Here is a 20,232-nt window from a genome sequence, read left to right on the forward strand (position 1 = left end):
TTTTTAGTAGTATGTTGTTTAATCTCCACATATTTGTGTGTGTCTTCCTTTTTGCAGCTGATTTCTAATTCAAGGCATCGTGGTCAGAGAATATTCTTGGTTATAATTTCGGTCTTCTTGAATTTGTTGATGCTAGTTTCATAACCAACATATGGTCTATCCTTGAGAATGTTCCATGTGCACTGCAGAAAAATGTATAATCTGATGTTCTGGGATGGAAGGTTCTGTAAATGTGATTTATGTCCATTTGGTCTACTGTTTCATTTAAGGACAATATTACTTTTTTGTTTGGTTTATCTGTCTAGTGCTATCAATGAGGTATTAATATTTCCAACTATGACTATGTTTTGATCTGTTTCTTCCTTTAGTTCTGCGAGTCATTGTTTTATATATTTTGGTGCTCCCTGGTTGAGTGCATATATATTAAGAAGTGTTATATTTTCTTAATGTAGTATTCCCTTTATCATTATAAAGTGTCCATCTTTGTCTCATGTTATTTTGAAATCCACTTTGTCAGTTATAAATATGTCTACCTGCTTTTTTGTAGATGTTATTTGCTTGGAGAATAATTTTACACCCTTTTTACTTTGAATCAACCTTTGTCCTGCAGCTTAGATTTGTCTCTTGTATGCATATGGCTGGTGTTTTTTGTTTTTGTTTGGTTTGGTTATTTATTTTTATTCACTCTGCTGCTCTGTGCCTCTTTATTGGTGAATTCAGACCATTTACATTAGGGTAGTTATTGAGGTATGAGGATTTCCTATAGGCATTTTATCTTTTATTTTCTGGTAGCTCTATGCCCGTATTGGTTCTTTTCCTTTATGTTTCTGTTTGTTGTTTTTGTTTGGTGGTATTCCATACATCTTTCCTCTGTTTCCTCTTTTTTTGAAGCTATATGTCCTAGCTTGGGGATTTTTGTGTGTGGTTACCATTAGGTTTATAAAAAACGAAGTTGCATATATACTGTAGTTTTTTCCTTTTTGAGTGCATCTAATCTTCATCTTCCTTTGACAGTTCTGAGCTTCCCCACCTTCCCTTTTATGATTTTGTTGTCACAAATTATTCCTGTTTATGCTGTAAGTTTTTTGGTGATCTTACTCATAGTATTGTGACCTTATGTTCTTTGTTTCAAATAGAATAACTCCCTTGAGTATGTCCTACAATGAAGATTTTCTGGTGATAAAATACCTCAGCTTTTGTATGTCTGGGAACATCTTTATTTCTCCTTCATATTTAAAAGATAATTTTGCTGGATATATTATTTGTGGCTGGTAATTTCTCTCTTTCAGACATTTGAATTTTTGTTTCCACTCTCCTGGCTTGTGGACTTTCTACTGAGAAGTCAGATGAAATTCTGATGGGTTTTCCTTTGTAGGTCACTTGCTTCTTTTCCCTGTCTGCTTTGAGAATTTTTTTTGTCCTTAAATTTTGACAGTTTCAATACCAAGTGCCTTGAAGAGTGCCTCTTTGGATTGAGGTAACTAGGTGTTCTGTTTGCTTCTTGGATTCGAGGATCTAGTTCTCTCCATAGATTTGGGAAGTTCTCATCCACTATTTTTTTTAATAGACTCTCCATTCCATACTTCTTCTCTTCCTCTTCCACAATACTTGTAATTCTAACATTGCTTTTTCTGATGGAGTCAGATAGGTCTCATAGAGCTCTTTTATTTTTCTTTATTCCCAGGTCTCTCTCTTCTTCCCTCTACGTCATTTCTTGATTCCTATTTTCTATATCACTAATTCTTTCCTCTATCTGGTTGGTTCTATTTTCTATGCTCAGTAGTTTACTCTTAATCTCCTTAATTGCATGCCGTATTTCCAGGATTTCTGATTAGTCCTTTTTTAAAGTTTCAATTTCCTTGATAGAATCCTCATTTTGTTCATTGATTTTTTTTTTTTTTTGAGTGCCTTGAATTGCCTATCAGGATTTCTTTTATCTTGTTGATATTTTTAGAACTGCAACCTTGAAATCTGTCATTTATGTTACATATTTCCATGTGTTCCAGCCTGCTTTCTGGTGATTCTTCGTTTTCTTTCTGGTCATCTTTGTTACTGTGGTTCTTCATGTTATTTGCTGTCCTCCTTTGCTTTCACATTTATTAGTATCTCTGAAGAGATCTTTCCACTATTTTTCAGTAGATAGCACTGAATTGCAAGATTTTTACCTCTGTGGTCTCCTAGTCTGGAAACTTCTTGTTGAAAATATTAAGAGAGTACAGCTGGGCTGCTTGGGGATGGAGTTTGTTTTGCCCTCACCATAATGGTGACCCCTGACCTCCATGCAGTCCCACCCCAATGACCCCTCCTGGGGATCACAGAGGGAAACTGATTCTACTGCAACAGCTCTTGGTTAACAGATAATATACTCCTGGACCCAACTCCAAAGGCAACAGGAGGTGAGTTTTGGGAATCCAGTCATCAGCAGGACTCTGTGGTTCCATTTCTTTGTCTGAAACACCACCACCTGGCCTGACAGTGGAGTGTCACACAGCAAAACCCTGTGTTCTGTCAGGCATCTGCTGACTCAGACACTGTTCACTCTCTCACTGCTCACCCTGCGGGGCTGTCCCCCTCCCCCTATAACTCTATGTTCCTCCTGTGCGGTTAAGAGAAATGCCTGGTAACTCTGGCTTTCTCCCCTCTCCCAGCCAACCCATGAGTTCCTGGCTGCAGGACACCATCTATGGTCTGTCTGTGCTTTCCTCCCTTCTGGTCTTTCCATTTATTCAAGGTTGCCCACCTTTAGATGTTTAAGTGTGTGGGTTTCTCAGGTGTGCGTCTGTGTTGTGGAGGGATTTCTTTGTTGATTTATAGTTGGTAAACTTGTTGAAATCTCGGGGAAAGGAAAAGAATTGCCTTTATGCCTCCATTCCTCTGACGCCACTCTCATCTTTCTTAAAGGTTACTTACTTTGTTGTTTAACACGTCATGTAAATTTTACTCATCTCATTTGTTTTCCTGTCTTCTGGAGTAGAACCAAATCTTCTTAATACAGCAAATGCATATTATAGCACAGAATATTTTTGGTCCTTGAATATGAGCTCTGAATTAGTTTGGATTTTTCTGAACCAGAGAAAGATAGTTTCTGATTATTTGCTTACCATAGCCATCCATAGCTTGAGAAATGGACACTTCTGAATTTGATTGATCTGGAATTTAATCCTTGCAGGGGTAAAAACCACATGTTTTTAGTGTTACATATAACTATCTTCTGGCCTTCACACAAGATGTACTGAGTAGCTGGTAGATGTTAGACATGTTTGGATATAGGCGTTGGATGATTGCCAAGTCTTAAAGCCTAAAAAGTGGAAAGAGTGTACTAGATCCTAGAAAGATCTAAATGGTCTATTCCCCACCCCACCCCGACCTCCAAATAGTGATTTTCTCATGTCTCCTTGCATGAACAGAATGCTCCCTCCTCTCTCACTTTTTGTTTCCATGGATTGTTCTTTCTTTGAGGAATTCTGTAGGAAACAGCAGTATAAACAATTGAATATGTATAGACATTGCTTCCTCCCACCAGCCCCTTCCTCAACCCATCTCTGGAAAAGTGAAGAACACAATGGCCCTATTTAGTTGATTTTATTTCCATTTTTTATTGAAAGCTTCATCAAATAAAACAGAAGTTTAAACCTAACATCCACTGATCTACAGAAAGCCCAAGGAATGGGGGAAATGGTAGCTAGTTTGACTGTGGTACAGATGAAAATATTAAAAATAAAACCAGAAACACCATAGAATTACAGAACTTTCCATGACAGAGACAGCAGTACAAAATGCTCTTAAATTAAGTTCAAAATTAAATGATGATCTAGAAGTTCCATGAAGTCAAATATGGCCTGAAACAAGGGTTTTAATAGAAGCTGTCCCATTTTTTTAAAGAAACTGAATATTTCATAGCAAGAACACTTTTACCTTTATATTTTTGAATTAATTTTCCAATTCTTCTTTCTAAGGAAATGAAAGCATTGATTTCCAGAATGGAGAAAACTTTTTCAAGTGTCTTTTTGAAATAGTATTTACAGTTCCTGAAAAGTATGGAATAACTCCTTTTTTATATATGAGGGAATAGCATTTAGGGAGGACAGAGCGTCTTAATAATCTAAGACCAGAAGGCCTAAAATAAAAAGTGTAACAGAAAAGTTACACTTTGGACACTATTTAAATTTGAAATGATTATTTAAATAAATCCACTGGAATGTCAAGGTCATTCAGCCTTAACACATTAATGCAAAGTTAAAAAAATTTTTTTTTTTGCGTGAAAGATTTAAGATGGGGATAAGTGTGTATTTAAGAGCAGTTATATTTTCATAACTGAATTTTGAGTTGACCTTTTCTACTGGTTCAAGTTTCAAAGGTGAACGAAACCGAAACAGCTTTCTTTTGAGGGAAGCCAAATTCTTGGCTATAGTTTTTTTCCTTCTTTTCTTTATGTTCTGCAAGAATACAGTCAACTCTCAATTATTTGTGGTGGATGGGAAAGGGACACCATGGGTAATAAAAAAAAAATCAATGCTATATAATGCTCTGACATTAATTTTTACAAATGATTTCAAACTCCTTCAATAAACCAATACTTAACAAAGAGCAAAATAGGCTAATTTGAATTTTACTTCCAATTGTTTCTTTTTCCACCCTCAGGGTGGCATGTTAAAAAAAAAACACACCAAAAAACAAAAATCACTCGAGCCCCAAGTCCTAATGGTTGAAAAGAAAATAGAAAAGAAATGCACAAAGTAGATAATTAGCCCTTCAAAAATTGAGAGTGATTGTATTTCTGTAAGATTTGGTCATGGGGTGGTTATTAACTGGAGTGAATAAAAAGGAAGAAAAGTGTGACTCAGTGGCCTAGTGGTTCTTCCTGCAGATTCCAAGCTTGATCTCACCTCTGCTTCAGCTTTAATGCTTCTGAGGGAAAGAAGCATTTCTTGAAACATCATTTTTCCTCCCCAAAATACAAAGAAATGAATATTGAGAAGCCATCCATCCTGTGTGTGTGTGTGTGTGTGTGTGTGTGTGTGAGAGAGAGAGAGAGAGAGAGAGAATGAATATGAATATGTATATGTATTGGGGTATATAACCAATGATAAAAGAGGTCAACAATCTGGGGTGAGTTCCCTACCCTGTATCATAAATGATTTTGGGGGCCACTCAGGGATCTTACATTTAGCTTTTGTACTTCCCTGAACTATGTAATCTACAAAGGACAGCCATGACCAAGAGCATTTGGATGAAAATACTAATTACATATTTAAATATAGTTGGTGGAAATTATTACATGTGAGTTAGACTCAACTGTCCTCCACTGCCACAGTGGATGTCATTTGTAAAATGAATTGATTCATTAATGAAATGCCACTATCACTCTGCCACAGGAAGGGGATAGTGTACAGAATCAATGAGCCTGTTTCAATTACATCAGGTCCCTCGGATTGCAGTGAGAGGCTGTCAGTCCCAGTGAGCTCCAAATTTGGAAGCATGCTAGCCACAATAACGAAAACAAAATCTCATCCTTCACTCCCTACTGTGGACAAGATAATACAGATCAAGGGCTCCATGACATGTTTTAACTTTATTTTGAAGTGACCCTCAAAAGTGCTGAATGTTGTACTACACATACATAAATATTATCCTTTCATATCACATAAAAACATTTATCACTGAAACCCACTTAAGAATTTTCCTCTGCTTATCAGCTCATCTGCAGTGGTTTGTGTGCTCAAATGAAGCATGAGACTCAATTGTCAAATGTATTTTTAGTCTCCTACTAACATTATAATCTGTCTAGACAGCACATTGAAACTTCTCAATTGTGAAAAAGACTGCAAAAGTCCTATTTAAATCAAATCTCACTTTTCACTAATGGAGATTTTAGACCACTGTAAAAGGTACATAGGTGTTTGATGGCATCCCAATTATTCAAATCAAGTTTTTTTGGGAAAAAAATAAAGTTTTTTTTTTTTTGGTCACACATTAATTGAAAATAATTTTAAAGCAATGATGCAAAAGTTGGATGTATTCTGTAGGTACAGTGAACTTCCTATTTCCTCTATCCACCTGCTACTCTCAGCCTTCCTGCTCTAAGGTGAGTGCTTTTAACACCGTGTAGTTTTTCATTAGAAAAGATTTAAGGTGAGTCTTACATGCTGTCAAATGTGACAGATCCATTAAGGTCACAGGAAGAATTGATTCAAGTGAAGCATGGAGACAACACCTGGACAATTGAAATCTACCAAGCAAACAAACTAACCCTGACCAAAATGGAGTCAGAGGATTTTTTTTTTTTTTTTTTTTTTAGATTATTATGTCACAATATTCAAGACATGGCAATGTTCAAGGATGGTCATCAGCCCCTGCTAGTATCACACTGAGTTCCCATAGGGTCCATGACATCTTCAGGAGACCTGGCCATGCACTGAGGAGCCCCCAGTCACTAGGCATACTTTGTCACCCCTGACAATACCTTATCATTATTTAAAACGAAAATAAAACCACCACCTCCTCCAGTGTTCTTGTTACTAGAGTTTAGATGAGCTAGTGTTTATCCCATTTGGATTCTGGCTTTAGTTTGATTTCTAATGTTCAGGTTAAGTGTTGACAATTAAAATTGAAAGGAAAAATGGAACACCGAAATAAATGCTTGAAAACCCGGTGAACTAGAATACTTAAAAAAAAAAAAAATTACAGACGTAAATAGGATTAAAATAACCAACATAACTATTGTTGATTAAATTAGGATTCTGATGTCTGCATGTATTGAACACAGATTTGGGGTTGTTTTATTTTTAATACAATGTAATGCTGCTTACCTGTTGATGCTTCCCACCCCTGCCCCTCCCCAGACATGACTCTTAAAAAACAATTAGGTAAGATGACAGATGCAAATTTGAACATGTGCCATTTTTTCCTTCTTGACTTGAAATAAGGTATTTTATAGAATGGCATGATATAAAAAATCCAAACACAAAACACACATGGATACATAAAATTATAGGTAATTTCCTTTTGCCTGAAGTGGCTTAAAAAAAATTGAGATCATGGAAATTTCATAGTTGAAAAAAATGTTTCTGAATGTATAAATAAAGCAGTAGTTTTGAATAGAAACAGGAAGTTACCTAGGCACATTCATCAGCCACATGGTAGCTACCTCTTAGCCTCATTGTTGGTTGTGTAAATGAGACTTTCTTTGTATCACATTAATTTTTTTTTTTTTTACAGAAACAAAAGAAAGCATGTTGGTTTCATATTCAAATGAATTATGCCCAGGATAATCCTTATTTATACAAAGAGTTCAGACAGTGAAAAAAAGAAAGAGGAAAAATACAGTTCCCATACATGTTTGCTTATATCCCCTGAAACTTAGGGGCCCACTTCTCAAAGATAAAACTTAGGTGCCACCCTTAAAATACAGAAGAGGCTGAAGGATGGAACAGAAGGGAGTAGAAAACTAGGATTCTCTCTAAAGCATGGAAAAACATAAGGATGGGTGTGACCAGTTCAAATTTCTCTGTAGCATGTTAACGTTTTCTTGGATATATTTTCGCCTCTAATTTGATCACAAAGATATGGAGTCACTCTCTAAATTTGAGTTTCCAATACATGGTGTTGCAAATAAGAGAACCAGATCTATTTCAACACTGGGCTTCTGTTTGTAGGTCATAAATAGTGAAATATTGACACTTTCATGTGAGTCAAACTCATTACCCATGTTGATATAATGGAAAAAAGATTTATCCTTTAATTTTTAAATAGTTTTTAAAAGCCAACTCTGCTTTCTTTTACAGTGCACTTAATTCATTTCCCTCTTCTTCTGGACTAAGACAGGTTCCTATGACTTAGTTTGTGAAAAGAGTTTCACTTATTTGATTCTAATGATGCATTCAAAAAGCAATTCTAGGGCATGGTCCAATGAACAAAGTTTCATTGTCCTTAGTGTCAGGTAAAACTGTATAGGTTGAATATGGATTTCATGAACCAAATATGCAGGAATGTTTGTTCCATCAATTTAATTCATTTTAGAGACAGCTTTGCATCATTCTCAATGCAAATATATCTCCTTTGGCTTTAATGATTGATCAAACCCAATTGTTTTGGTTCTTATGAATATAAATAATAATTTCTTGATTGTCAACTAGCATTTTAAAAGCTTACCTAAATTCCACTAATAGAATCCTCCATCTTATTGGTCCTACTTTTCTCAGAGAGTTAAATTGAAATAAAAAGGTCTATTGTCTTTCTTCTGACAATACCAGGATATGAAAATATAATGAGAAAAAAAAGGCAAAAAGAAGCTATCCCTTCCCCACTGCAGAATCAAGGTGCCTATTCATTGTGGATGATGACAAAGACTAAGGTGCAAAGACAAAATCAAGAGGTGTTGGAATTTAGAAGGAAGACTATTGTTACTAATACAATGGGACCTTTTCAGGAGACCACTCGCCACTTAACAGAATATCACTATGCTTTCTTTTTTTTGGACAAGTGACGCTTCAGACCAAGTTCAGGAAGTATCTTTCGTTCAAAATTCACAAAAAAGAAATTTCAACCTGTTAAAAAAAGTGTCTTAGCTTACTGGTGGCCATCCATATAGGTTTCACTATTCAAGGGAGCTAGCAAGGAACTGGAAAAGCTCATGGAATTGAAAGCCATTTGGCTCTATCAGTTGGTATCCAGAACTCTTCATGCTGAAACGGCTGAACACAGCAGGAGCAAGCTTCTACTAACAACAAATATTAAAAATAAATTTTTTTTTTTGCAGTATGTAAAACACCAGTGGAAGGTAGTTTAAACAAACAACAAAGTAAGAACTGGTCCGGCCATGTCGGTCAAATAAAAATTTTTAACGAAAAGTAAAGAAAAATGACCTCTATCTTCTGGACTGCAATAGGGTGCCACTTCATCTTTGGTATAAAATAGGCCATCCATAGGCTGAATTTGATCACAACTAGGAAAGACTACAGAAATTGTCAACAATTTCTCTATCTATTGCTTTTTTTTGTATTTTTTTTGTTTGTTTTGTTTTGCACTTTTGACCATAAGCTCCTATCTACTTAAGATTTTTGTGTGGTTTTTTTTTTAATGCTCTTAAGCTAGGTTTTGCAATGTGACAAGCAAAGCTGACTAAAAACTTTGTAAAGCTCATAAAAAAGACTGCAGATAAAAAGCACTAATGCTTTTGCTAGCAATCACGCTTTGTAAATTAAAAAAATCTGCATTCTGCCCCCCAAACACGCATTATTTCTAATGCAGTTGTTTTTTAAACCAACCTTAATAACTTTACCATAAAATGTTTTAGCCTTCTAGAATGGGTCAACACTTAAGACAAAGTTCATGAAAAGTCCCAGCATTTTTCCAATTCTCGCAGTTGCCATGGTTTCTTTTATCAACAAATTTTCTTCAAATGAAGAAAAACATTTTCTTTTAAACTGTACAGTTTTTTCACCCTAAAAACTCAAGAGTCTTAAGCTTCTGTACCAGTTAAAGCTGGCACAATATTTCAATTCTTTCTTGATTTTTTAACAAGACGTTGACAGCTTGCCTCGAGAGCCTTTGACGTCCTTAAAATTAAGGCAATTAAGATTCAAGATAAACCTTACCTAAATATTTCTAAGAAAAAATAAAAAAAACCCCACATTTAAACAAGAAGGAAAAAAATTAAAGAGTAGCTTAATTACCGAGGAAGACAATTTCTTTCCATTTCTGCTTGCCCACCTCTTGACATCCGATTTTCTATTAAAAGGAAAAAAAAAAAAAATCTATCTACACCTTCAGGTCAATTCTGACTTCAAATGTTCTTCCAGATCAAATGTCAACCTTCCATGTTTTGTTTTTGTTGTTTTTCCTCTTCTGGTTTTTTTTTTTTGTGTGTTTTTTCTTTTACTTTAATTTAAAAAATGATGGCAAAAATAAACTGTCAGACCACATGAAGGACCCATTTGCACAGCACACAAAACGCTTTGTTTTCGTTGGGTAAAGTACAAAATTAAAAAAGAAAAAAGCATTCCATTGACGCCTGTGCAAACTGGAAGCCAACTTCTTGTTCAATGAAGTCTCTTCATTCAAGGCAAAGTTTCAGACGGACATTCTTCAGTCTTGTTTATGGTCTGTGAAAACAATTGAGTAAGAGTGGTTATGACATCAAAGCAACTTTGAAATCTTCTATGCTCTTTTCCAGTGAGACCTCTTAAAAGATACCAAGTTCTTTAAAAATAACAGCCATCAGTGAAGTTGTAAAAGCATATTGGGCCACTTCAAGTGTCTAATTCTGCCACTTTCACATGAATATATATATTTGAGCCAGAAAGTGTGTTCACATTAAATATTAAGGTTAAGAATCTCTTTCAATTCTAAAGTCTTAAATATTACAAATATACCCAGATAAAAAATACTCCTCTTGGGGAATGGAATCTATTTTTTGTTGCCTGGCTAATGTTGTAGCTCCCCCAGAAATGCTTTAAGTAATTCTATTCCTTCAGAACTTCCATGGGATTCATCATTCACTCAGTCAACAAATGGGTGAGTCTCTACTATGTACCAAGATAAAGCAATGGGTTGTATGCTATCCATGGTGTTCGCCAAGTATGTTCACATTAGCTTTTTGTCCAGGTAACTAAGTAAGGCAGTTAAGAGGGTCACGGAGTTTTGTGCATTTTCCCTCTTCTCCTTCTCTTGTTCCTTGCTCATTTATCTCATAAAGATGTCAAATTCTTCCCCCCACAATTCATTATTTAATTATTATGTAATTAACTCAAAGTTATCTAATGAATAATAAATTTGGCGTAAGTTCTAGTTGATTCCAGTGTTATTTCTACTAGTTGCTACACTGTCATAAAACTGACATTTAACAATGACTTTATTCATTTCTGTTGTTTAATACAGAAAACACAGACATCTTTACTGGACACACTTAAAACCAGTTATCAGAAACATGATCCTAAAGCAGCTCCTTCACAAAATACATCTCGAAACTTCACATCAGTTGATCACGGCAAACCCAAAGATAAAAGAGACAATCTGTGGACATCTGCCAAAAGTACTTCATCTGCACTATTCACCAAAGGTAGGTTGGTAAAATTTCAAAAGATATAGTAATTATTTTTAACTTAAAAAGACAGTTCTGGTGTTACATACCAATTTCTTGAAAGTTTCAATTTTGTGTGTGAGGGCAACATGAATTTTTTTTTTTCTGTCACTGTCCACAACTTAATGGCATCTTGGCAGCTTTCATAACTTCCTAGCTTTAACCAATGCATTGTTCCCTGATGTGGGAAATCTGGTTGTGAGTTGACATTTTCTCGTGTCACCCTAGTTACCTCCCTTTGCTGTTTATTCCACATCATCTTGGTGCTGGATTCTTTACTGAGCAGTCAGCCCTCCTGAAGCAGGTGCTGCTAGCAAAGTAGCTCAATTCTAGCTGCCTTCCACATGTTCAGTTAACCCATGGGGAAGTCATTCAACCTTTCATGATAAATGGCTGTGTAGAATGCTCTACTTCTTTTTAAAAAAATATTATTTTAAGAATCTTTATTGTTGAAAGTATTACATATGTCCTGTTTTTTCTCCCATTGACCCCTTATAGCACACCACCACCCTACTGTCTGTGTCCATGGGTTATGCATATATACATACAAGTTCTTTGGTTGATCTCTTCCCATACACCCACCCTCCCCTACCTTCCCTCTGAGATTTGACAGTCTTTTCCATGCAACTATGTCTCTGGACCTATTTTGTTCAATAGGTTATTTTGTTCATTAGATTTCATATATGAGTGAGATCATGTAATACTTGTCTTTCTTTGATTGGCTTATTTCACTTAGCATGATACTCTCCAGGTCCCTCCATGCTGTCTCAAAGGTAAGAGATCCTTTCTTTTTACTGATGCATAGTATCCCATGGTGTAAATGTACCACAGCTTGTTTATATCTTCCTGATGGGCACTTGGGCTGTTTCCAGATCTTAGCTATTGTAAATTGTGCTGCTGTGATCTAGGGGTGCATATATCCTTTCTGATAAGTGTTTTGAGTCTCTTAGGATATATTCCTAGAAGTGGGATCACTGGGTGAAATGGCAGTTCCATATTTAATTTTTTGAGGAAACTCCATACTGTTTTTCACAGTGGCTGCACCAGTCTGCATTCCCACCAGCAATATACTAGTGTTCCTTTCTCTCTATACCCTTGCCAGCACCTGTCATTTGTTGATTTAGCCATTCTGACAGGTGTGAGGTGATACCTCATTGTTGTTTTAATTTGCATCTCTCTGATGATCAGTGACTTTGAGCATTTTTTCTTATGTCTCTTGGCCATCTGTATATCCACTTTGGAGAATTGTCTATTTAAGTCATTTGCCCATTTTTTAATTGGATTGTTTTCCTTTTGTTCAGTTGTATGAGTTCCTTATATATTTTGGATATTAACCCTTTATCAGATGTATCATTGCCAAATGTGTTCTCCCATACATTGGGCTCTCCTTTCATTTTGTTGGTTTCTTTTGCTGTGCAGAAGCTTTTATTTTGATGTATTCCCATTTGTTTATTTCCTCCTTAGTTTCCTTTGCCCTAGGAGATGTATTGGTAAACATATTGCTACAAGAGATGTCTGAGATTTTGCTGTGCATGGTTTCTTCTAGGATTTTTATGGTTTGACTTCTTACATTTAAGTCTTTTATCTATTTTGAATTTATTTTGTGTATGGTGTAAGTTGGTGATCTAGTTTCATTTTTTTGCATGTATCTGTCCAACATGCTCCTTAAGATTGCTGTGGCTATTCGGGGTCTTTTTTGGTTCCATATAAAAATTTGGAGTTTTTTTTTTTGTTTTGTTTTTTTAGATCTGTGAAATATGCCTTGGTAATTTAATAGGGATTGCATTGAATCTATAGATTGCTTTGGGTAGTATGGACATTTTAATTCTACTAATCCATGAACACAGTATATTCTTCTACATGTTTATATCTATATCTTCCTCTATCTCTTTTTCAACATCCTGTAGTTTTCAGAATACAAGTATTTTACCTCCTTGGTTAAGTTTGTTCCTAGGTATCTTAATTTTTGTTGTTGTTGTTTCTAAGGTAAATTGTATTTTAGTTTCTCTTTCTGAGAATTTATTGGTGTATAAAAAAGCCATAGATTTCTGGATGTTAATTTTGTATCCTGCTACATTGCTGAATTCCTTTAGTTTTTTTTGGTGGAGTCTAGGTTTTTCTATGTATAATATCATGTAATCTGTGAGTAGTGACAGTTTTACTTCCGCTTTTCCAATTTGGATGCCTTTTATTTCTTGTCTGATTGCTATGGCCAGGACTTCCAGAACTATGTCTAACAGGATTGTTGAAATGGACATCCCTGTCTTGTTTCTGTGCTTAGGGAAAATGGTCATAGTTTTTGCCCATTGAGTATGAAGTTGGCTGTAAGTTTGTCATATATGGCCTTTAGTATGTTGAGGTATGATCTCTCTATTCCCACTTTACTGAGAGTTTTTATCAAAAATAGGTGTTAGATTTTGTTGAGTGCTTTTTCTCCACTGACTGATATGATCATGTGATTTCTGTCTTTCATTTGTTTATGTGATGTATCACGTTTATTGACTGGTGAATATTGTACCAGCCTTGCATCCCTTGAATAAATCCTATTTGGTTATGGTCTATGATCTTTTTACTATATTGCTGGATTCAGTTTGCTAATATTTTGTTGAAGATTTTAGCATCTATGTTCATCAGGGATATCGGCCTGTAGTTCTTTCTTTGTAGTGTCTTTAGCTGGTTTTGGAATTAGGTGAAAGCTGGCCTCATAAAAAGAGCTTGGAAGCATTCCTTCCTCTTGGAATAGTTTGAGGAGGGCAGGTGTTAGTTCTTCTTTGAATGTTTGGTTAAACTCCCATGTGAAACTGTCTGGACAAGGCCTTTTATTAGCTGGGAGTTTTTTGATTACTGCTTCAGTTTTCTCAATTGTTATTGGCCTATTCGTGTTTTCTAATTCTTCCCAATTTGGTTTTGGAAGATTGTATTTTTCTAGGAATTTGTCCATTTCACCCACATTGCCCAGCTTGTTGGCATATAGTTGTTCCTTTGTATATATGTAATGTCAGTTGTTACGTCACTGATTTTGTTTCTAATTTTAATTATTTGGGTCCTCTTTCTTTGTTTCTTTTTTTAAAAATATATTTTATTGATTTTTTACAGAGAGAAAGGGAGAGGGATAGAGAGTTAGAAACATTGATGAGAGAGAAACATCAATTCAGCTGCCTCCTGCACACTCCCTACTGAGGATGTGCCCACAACCAAGGTATATGCCCTTGACCGGAATCGAACCTGGGACCCTTCAGTCCGCAGACCAACGCTCTATGCTCTATCCACTGAGCCAAACCAGTTAGGGCTCTTTCTTTGTTTCTTGATGAGTCTTGCAAAAGGTTCCTCAATCTTGTTTATCTTCTCAAAGAACCAGCTCTTGGTTTAATCTTTTGTACTTTTTTTTTTTTTTTTGTCATTTATTTCTGCTCTAATCTTTATTATTTCCTTCCTTCTACTTATTCTGGGCTTTTCTTGTTCTCTTTCTATACCTTTAAGTTGTAGGGTTAAATAGCTTATTATTAATTTTTGTTTTTTGAGATAGGCCTGTAGTGCTATAAACATACCTCTCAGGGGTTTTGCTGTGTCCCTAGGCTTTGATTGTTGTGCGTTCATTTTCATTTGTTTCCAGGAAGTTTTTTCTTTCTTTCTTGATCTCATTGGTAACCTGTTCATTGTTTAATATCATGCTATTTAGCCTCCATATGTTTTTACTGTAGTTGATTTCTAATTTCTTTCTATTGTGATCTGAGAAGATTCTTGATATGATTTCAATCTTCTTGAATTTATAGACTTGTTTTGTATCCTAACATGTGGTCTGTCTTTGAGAATGATCCATGTGCACTTGAGACAAATGTACATTCTGCAGCTTTGGGGTGAAATGTTCTATAAATGTCAATTAAGTCCATCTGATCCAGTGTGTAATTTAGAGTCACTGTTTCCTTGTTAATTTTTTGTCTGGAAGGTCTAGCCAGTGAAGACAGTGGGGGAAGATTTCAAATTCTTGAGGGCAGATATATATAATTGATTTGAGAGAGGAAGGGAAAGGGAGAGAGAATCACTGATTGGCTCCCTCCTGCATGCCCCCTACTAGGGATCGAGCCTGCAACCCAGGCATGTGCCCTTGGCTGTAATCGAACCTGGAACCCTTCAGAGCTAAACCAGCTAGGGCTCAGGGACTATATTTTAATTTTTACTTTATACTTTCTAGAAATCTGGCAGAGTGGTGTGCACATAATAGGTGTTTAATGCCTAGACAAATGTCACTTTTACTATATGCCACTTTGCTGAGCCCAGCCAAAATAATGTCTTTTGCTGCTGCTCCATCTGTATTGCAGGGTTGAGCTTGTAGTGGGTTGACTTTTACTCTTAGCTTTCCACCCACAGATTAGAATTTTGCTAAATAATATTGGGAGTGTGCTAATAAAAGAAGAATCTTTAAAGTATCTGGAAGTCACCTGTATGTAGGTGAAGGCCTCTTCCCTTAGTGCTTTGCAGGTTCTTTTTTAGCATTTTTGTAGCTTTGCCTCATCCTCTTAACCTGGGATTGGCATCTTGCGGTAAGCAGGTCTTCAAATTGTTTCCGTAGGTGCAGCCACGAAATCACTTCCAAGTTCTTGTTTTGCATGGAAACCGTCTTCACAACATCTGCTGTCTGTCCTGCTCGGTAGTGAAGCTCGGTCCAGAGCCCTGGCGGGTGACAGAGCAGCTTCCGCTTTCCCTGGTGGAGGCCGTGGCACGCCCGCTCGGGGTGAGCCTGTGCGGCAGAGGTCATCCTCCGTGCCATCTACATCCGAAGAGGCCGGGCATCAGGAGGCACTGGCATCCTGTGGGCCGGTGTGCGCCCCGCCTGTGCGTGCCTTCTCCTCAGTCGCACAGGGCGCTGGGGCCCACCAGCTCCTACTCCAGCCCCGCCCCACCCAGCATCCCTGGGCGACAGCATCACAGCAGGCGCCGTGGGCACCTGTGCAGCAGGTGAGCTGTGGTCCCTGCCTCAGGCTGGCCAGCACATGATCCTCGAGAGCCGGCTCCTCGGTGTCCCTAGTCCCACCCTGGCTGAGTGAGGGAGCCTCAGTAATGCCCTCATGTACGCGGGAAGGGAGGAGATTCAGTTCCAAACCGCTGAGCTAGCGTGGGTCAGGGTGGTGCCTGCTGTCCCCAGGCGGACGGACGGACGGACACAGAGGACTCGAGCCCTCGCAGGCGGCAGGGCCTCTCTGTCAGGTCAGACAGGTGGGGCTCGGGTGATGTCCGTGGGTCCCTTCCAATGCTCTCGCAGGGTCAGCCTTTGAGGGCGCTGTTTTGGGGAGTGATGCCAGCGTGCCTGCTGGAGGAAATATAGATGGTGCGTCTTGAAAGCTCTGGTGCTCACGTGCCCTCATAATAATGTTCTGAATCGTCTTCTCGGGCACTTTATGAAATCTATTTAGGCCCGGGAGTCCATGCTATTGATTTTAATGTTGCTCCTGGAGATTGTTTTATGGTGTTTGGGTTTAGAGATTGTGTAATTGCAGTTTCTAATCAAATCCTGCCTCGGATTCTACCCTCCCCTCGTCCCGAGCGCTGCCCTTCCCCGGGGGGCGATGGCGACAGGGGATACAAGGCTTTGTAATCGCACACTCCGAGGTCAGACACTGGGAAAAACGAACCAGCATTCGCCTCAAAGGTCCCGGATGATGAGTTCGGGGTTTAAAAAAAATCTTGTATTTCAAATGCAGCCAGAATCAGCCTAATCGTCTGAACTGTGGGCTCCCAATGGGTGTCAGCAGACTAGCAATCGGCCCAGGTCCGCATCTGCTGTGGGTTCAGTCCCCAGCCCCAGTTGGGGCAGGTGTGGGAAGCAGCCAATCAATGTCTCTCTCACATCAATGTTTCTCTCTCCCTCTCTCTCTCTCTTCCTCCTCCCTCCCTTCCACTCTCTCTAGAATTCAATGGAAAAAATATCCTCAGTGGAGGATTAACAAGAAGAAAAGAAACACAGACATAGCGCCTGATGCTTCAAAATAGCATGTGAGACCTCCAGAGACCCATTTATCACTGGAAAACTGCTGCCCTGCCCCTGAGAGGACGGATGGGGAGAAAGGACGCGGTGGGACAGAGGCCTCACCAGCATCGCACTTCCCGCCCCGCATCACCACGTGCCTGTAACCAGCCTGCGGGTGAGAACATAGTACCCTCGAAGCTACTGCGGGCGCAGGACCCAGGTCCCAGACCTCTGACCCGGCCGTCCTAGCTCTCAGCGCTCTGTTCACGGCCTCTGTGATGTGGCCCTGCTTCCCATTGTTTGGGGCAGGTGGCCTTACAAAGGAATTTTTTTTTTGTAATCAAAACTTTATTCAACGGATTCTCACAAAACATTACAAATGACAGCATTAAAAAATTTTTTTTAAATGTACCATGCTTAAGTCTCAAATTTTCTGTACATACTCCTGTCAAAGGAAGTTATTTCCTGTATATCTAGGAAACTGGTCTATTTCGTTTCATTTGACCTAGAGAATAATCAAGACGGCTAATCATTTCTCTCCTCCTATCTCTGGAAAGGGACCTGGTCCAGCTACGAGAGAAGCTTCTCCGTCTTGGAGATCTGCCGCGAGTTAGAGGACTCCTTCGCCGATAATCATTTCGAGAGCGACATAAACCTTACAATCCAATGGACAGGAATCAGGATGCATTTTGAGATCTGGAGTGAGAAACTCAGCGGCTGAAGTCCACACACCCTCGGATGGATCTCCGGCTCCCCTCCGCCCAGCTCCACAGGTCTGCGCACCTCCCCGGCATCAACAAAATTGCCTGCCCAAACAGGTCCAGGGGTTCCCAAAGGTGTGGACAGAGTCAGCGAAGAAGGAATGACATGGAGACAGCGTTCAGTTCATCAGCATAGCCAGGTACTGTAGCCAGGATCTCCAGCCAAGTTCTGGTGTTTATTGTCTTGTTACATCTGTATTTATACCAGTTGATTTTAATCCTATCCATTCTATTCCAAAGGTTAGGGTGTTCGTTATCTCCATTCCAAGGTTACTCTATTGTTCTATCAAGCTACAAGGAAATAACTGAAGGGGATTATCCTAAGTAAAGATTATGTAGCTTGCCAAAACTGGTTTGGCTCAGTGGATAGAGCATCGGCCTGCGGACTGAAATGTCCCAGGTTCGATTCCAGTCAAGGGCATGTACCTGGGTTGCAGGCACATCCCCACTGGGAGATGTGCAGGAGGCAGCTGATCGATGTTTCTCTCTCATCGATGTTTCTAACTATCTCTCTCCCTTCCTCTCTGTAAAAATCAATAAAATATATATTAAAAAAAAAAGATTATGTAGCTTAAGTGTGATTGTTCGTAGTTAAAGTGATTAACTACCCACCTGGCACTTAGTTAAGGGGTTTTGCAGATTTATTCCCTTCCTTAGTCCTGTTAATCCTTAACTCCAGGGAAAAATCCTCACCTGGGGAAACAACCTTTCTCGGGGAGGTGGTCCTGTTTAAAACAAATAGCTCTAAGAGGGGGAGCAAACATATGCCATATACGCCAGGTCCCTTGAAACATAAGCTGTGCAAATGTTTCTTCCTTGCAGAGACTGTGTCAAGCAACAAGGATGGACCGGCTTCCTGCACACAAATGCTTCTAATAGCCCTCTCCCATATCTTCTCTGTCCCAGGTAAAGTGTGAAAGTGCATATTTGAAATAATAATTATGGATTGTTCTGATACCCATAAAAACAAGTTTTCTAAAGGCTGTGATCATTATAAAAAGAGAATGCTTTAAGTTGAACAGTGAGATTGCTTTAGAAAGAAAAGTGATTGCAACTTAAAAGGAGAGATTCTTGTAAATGGGTATGAAAAGTATTATCACTCACATGCTTAAAGGCCATGTAAGCATGGTAATCAAGGATATCATTTACACATCATTAATATACTTACAATATGTAGGGAATTGGTGTTCAGCCAGCCAGAGAAGAATGGCAGCATAAAGAGACAATGCAGTACTGGGGTTGAGATAAGGGCCTCCCTTAAGGTTAGTGTGAATGTTGGAAAACTAGGAGTTTGAATTTAAGACCACAGTCATTTTGAACCCTCTCATCCTCCAACTCACCCCCAACTCCCAATACACACACGCAAATAATGAAAAGTAGAGTGGCTAGATTAGGAAGTAGCAAAACATAACTTAGAATTCTAGACTTTTAGAGCAGGAAGAAGTCTTAGAGATTATCTAATAATGTAATATCGCCCCATGTCATTCCTGACAGATTAGCCATGTGAAAAGGGGTCCAGATTTTAGGAAAAATTGCTTACTAGACTCCCACTTCTGGGTTACCCAGAGGCAAACCATGCATGTGATTAGGGCACAGCAACAAAGGGTATCCAATAAAAAAAAAAGTTTCAATCTTTAATAACTTAACACATTGCGTACCGCATAGAAATCTCTAAGACATACACCAGGGACCGCGAGTTTTGGGGCAAACTGCACGTTATTTAAATCATCATAATGCACTTTAGGTGTCGTTTTTCAATAATTATAACATTTTTATTTACAAAGACAATGAAAGTTCCTAGTACTTTTTTAACGTATGGTACTGCGTAAAACATTTTCCTCTATGAAGAGAGACCAAACAAAATTTACATAAGTATCTAGATTCGCTCCTTTTTCCATGGGCGTGAAAAAAGGAGAACAGAGAACACTCAGAAGGCGTGCGAAACAGAAAACTCCTGAGCGGTATGAAATGTGTTAAAATGTTAAAACAAATAACAACTCTTAGAATTCAAAAGGAGGAGGGCAGGCCACACTAATCTTTCAGGAAGTAAAACATTTGAAATCTTTGGCTTTCTAGGAGGTCACAGCCATTAGCATATTAATAGCTTTGAAGAGAACTGCAATTAAGAAAGCCTTTCACTTAGGTTAAAGCTGTGTTTCCCAACACTACTTCTGGCCGCCCCTCCCAACTTCAGGGAATCGTGGTTAATCCTCCCTAGGTGCCAGAGATCTAATTTCCACTCTTTGGAGAAGAACTTAATCTCTCACTTTAAGAGGAAAAGGAAGCTCTAAAGGGTGGAGTGACAACTAGTCAGTGGCAAGGATGGCATTTGAATCAAGGGCTCTGGATTTTGCATATTAGAATCTAATGCTCCTGGAAAGATGCCTACGTAAATTCTACTTGTTTTTAAGATTTCCTATATAGCA

General features: G+C 38.3%; 1 protein-coding gene across 5 annotated transcripts in view; it reads right to left on the reverse strand.

The window, feature by feature from the left end:
• Window positions 1–3,580: 3,580 nt before the first annotated feature.
• The window catches only part of RBMS3 (RNA binding motif single stranded interacting protein 3), a 1,176,852-nt gene continuing 1,160,200 nt past the window's right edge, over window positions 3,581–20,232 (reverse strand). For all 5 annotated transcript variants that reach the window (XM_070433276.1, XM_070433282.1, XM_070433277.1 and 2 more), the window contains one exon: window positions 3,581–10,103. In XM_070433276.1, coding sequence (XP_070289377.1) covers window positions 10,097–10,103 — 7 coding nt within the window. In that variant the 3' untranslated portion in view covers window positions 3,581–10,096. The remainder of the gene's footprint in view (window positions 10,104–20,232) is intronic.

Source organism: Myotis yumanensis, unplaced genomic scaffold (assembly GCF_028538775.1).
Source record: "Myotis yumanensis isolate MYYU_CA2020_CCGP unplaced genomic scaffold, mMyoYum1.0.hap1 SCAF_14, whole genome shotgun sequence".
NCBI classification, from domain to species: Eukaryota; Metazoa; Chordata; class Mammalia; order Chiroptera; family Vespertilionidae; genus Myotis; species Myotis yumanensis.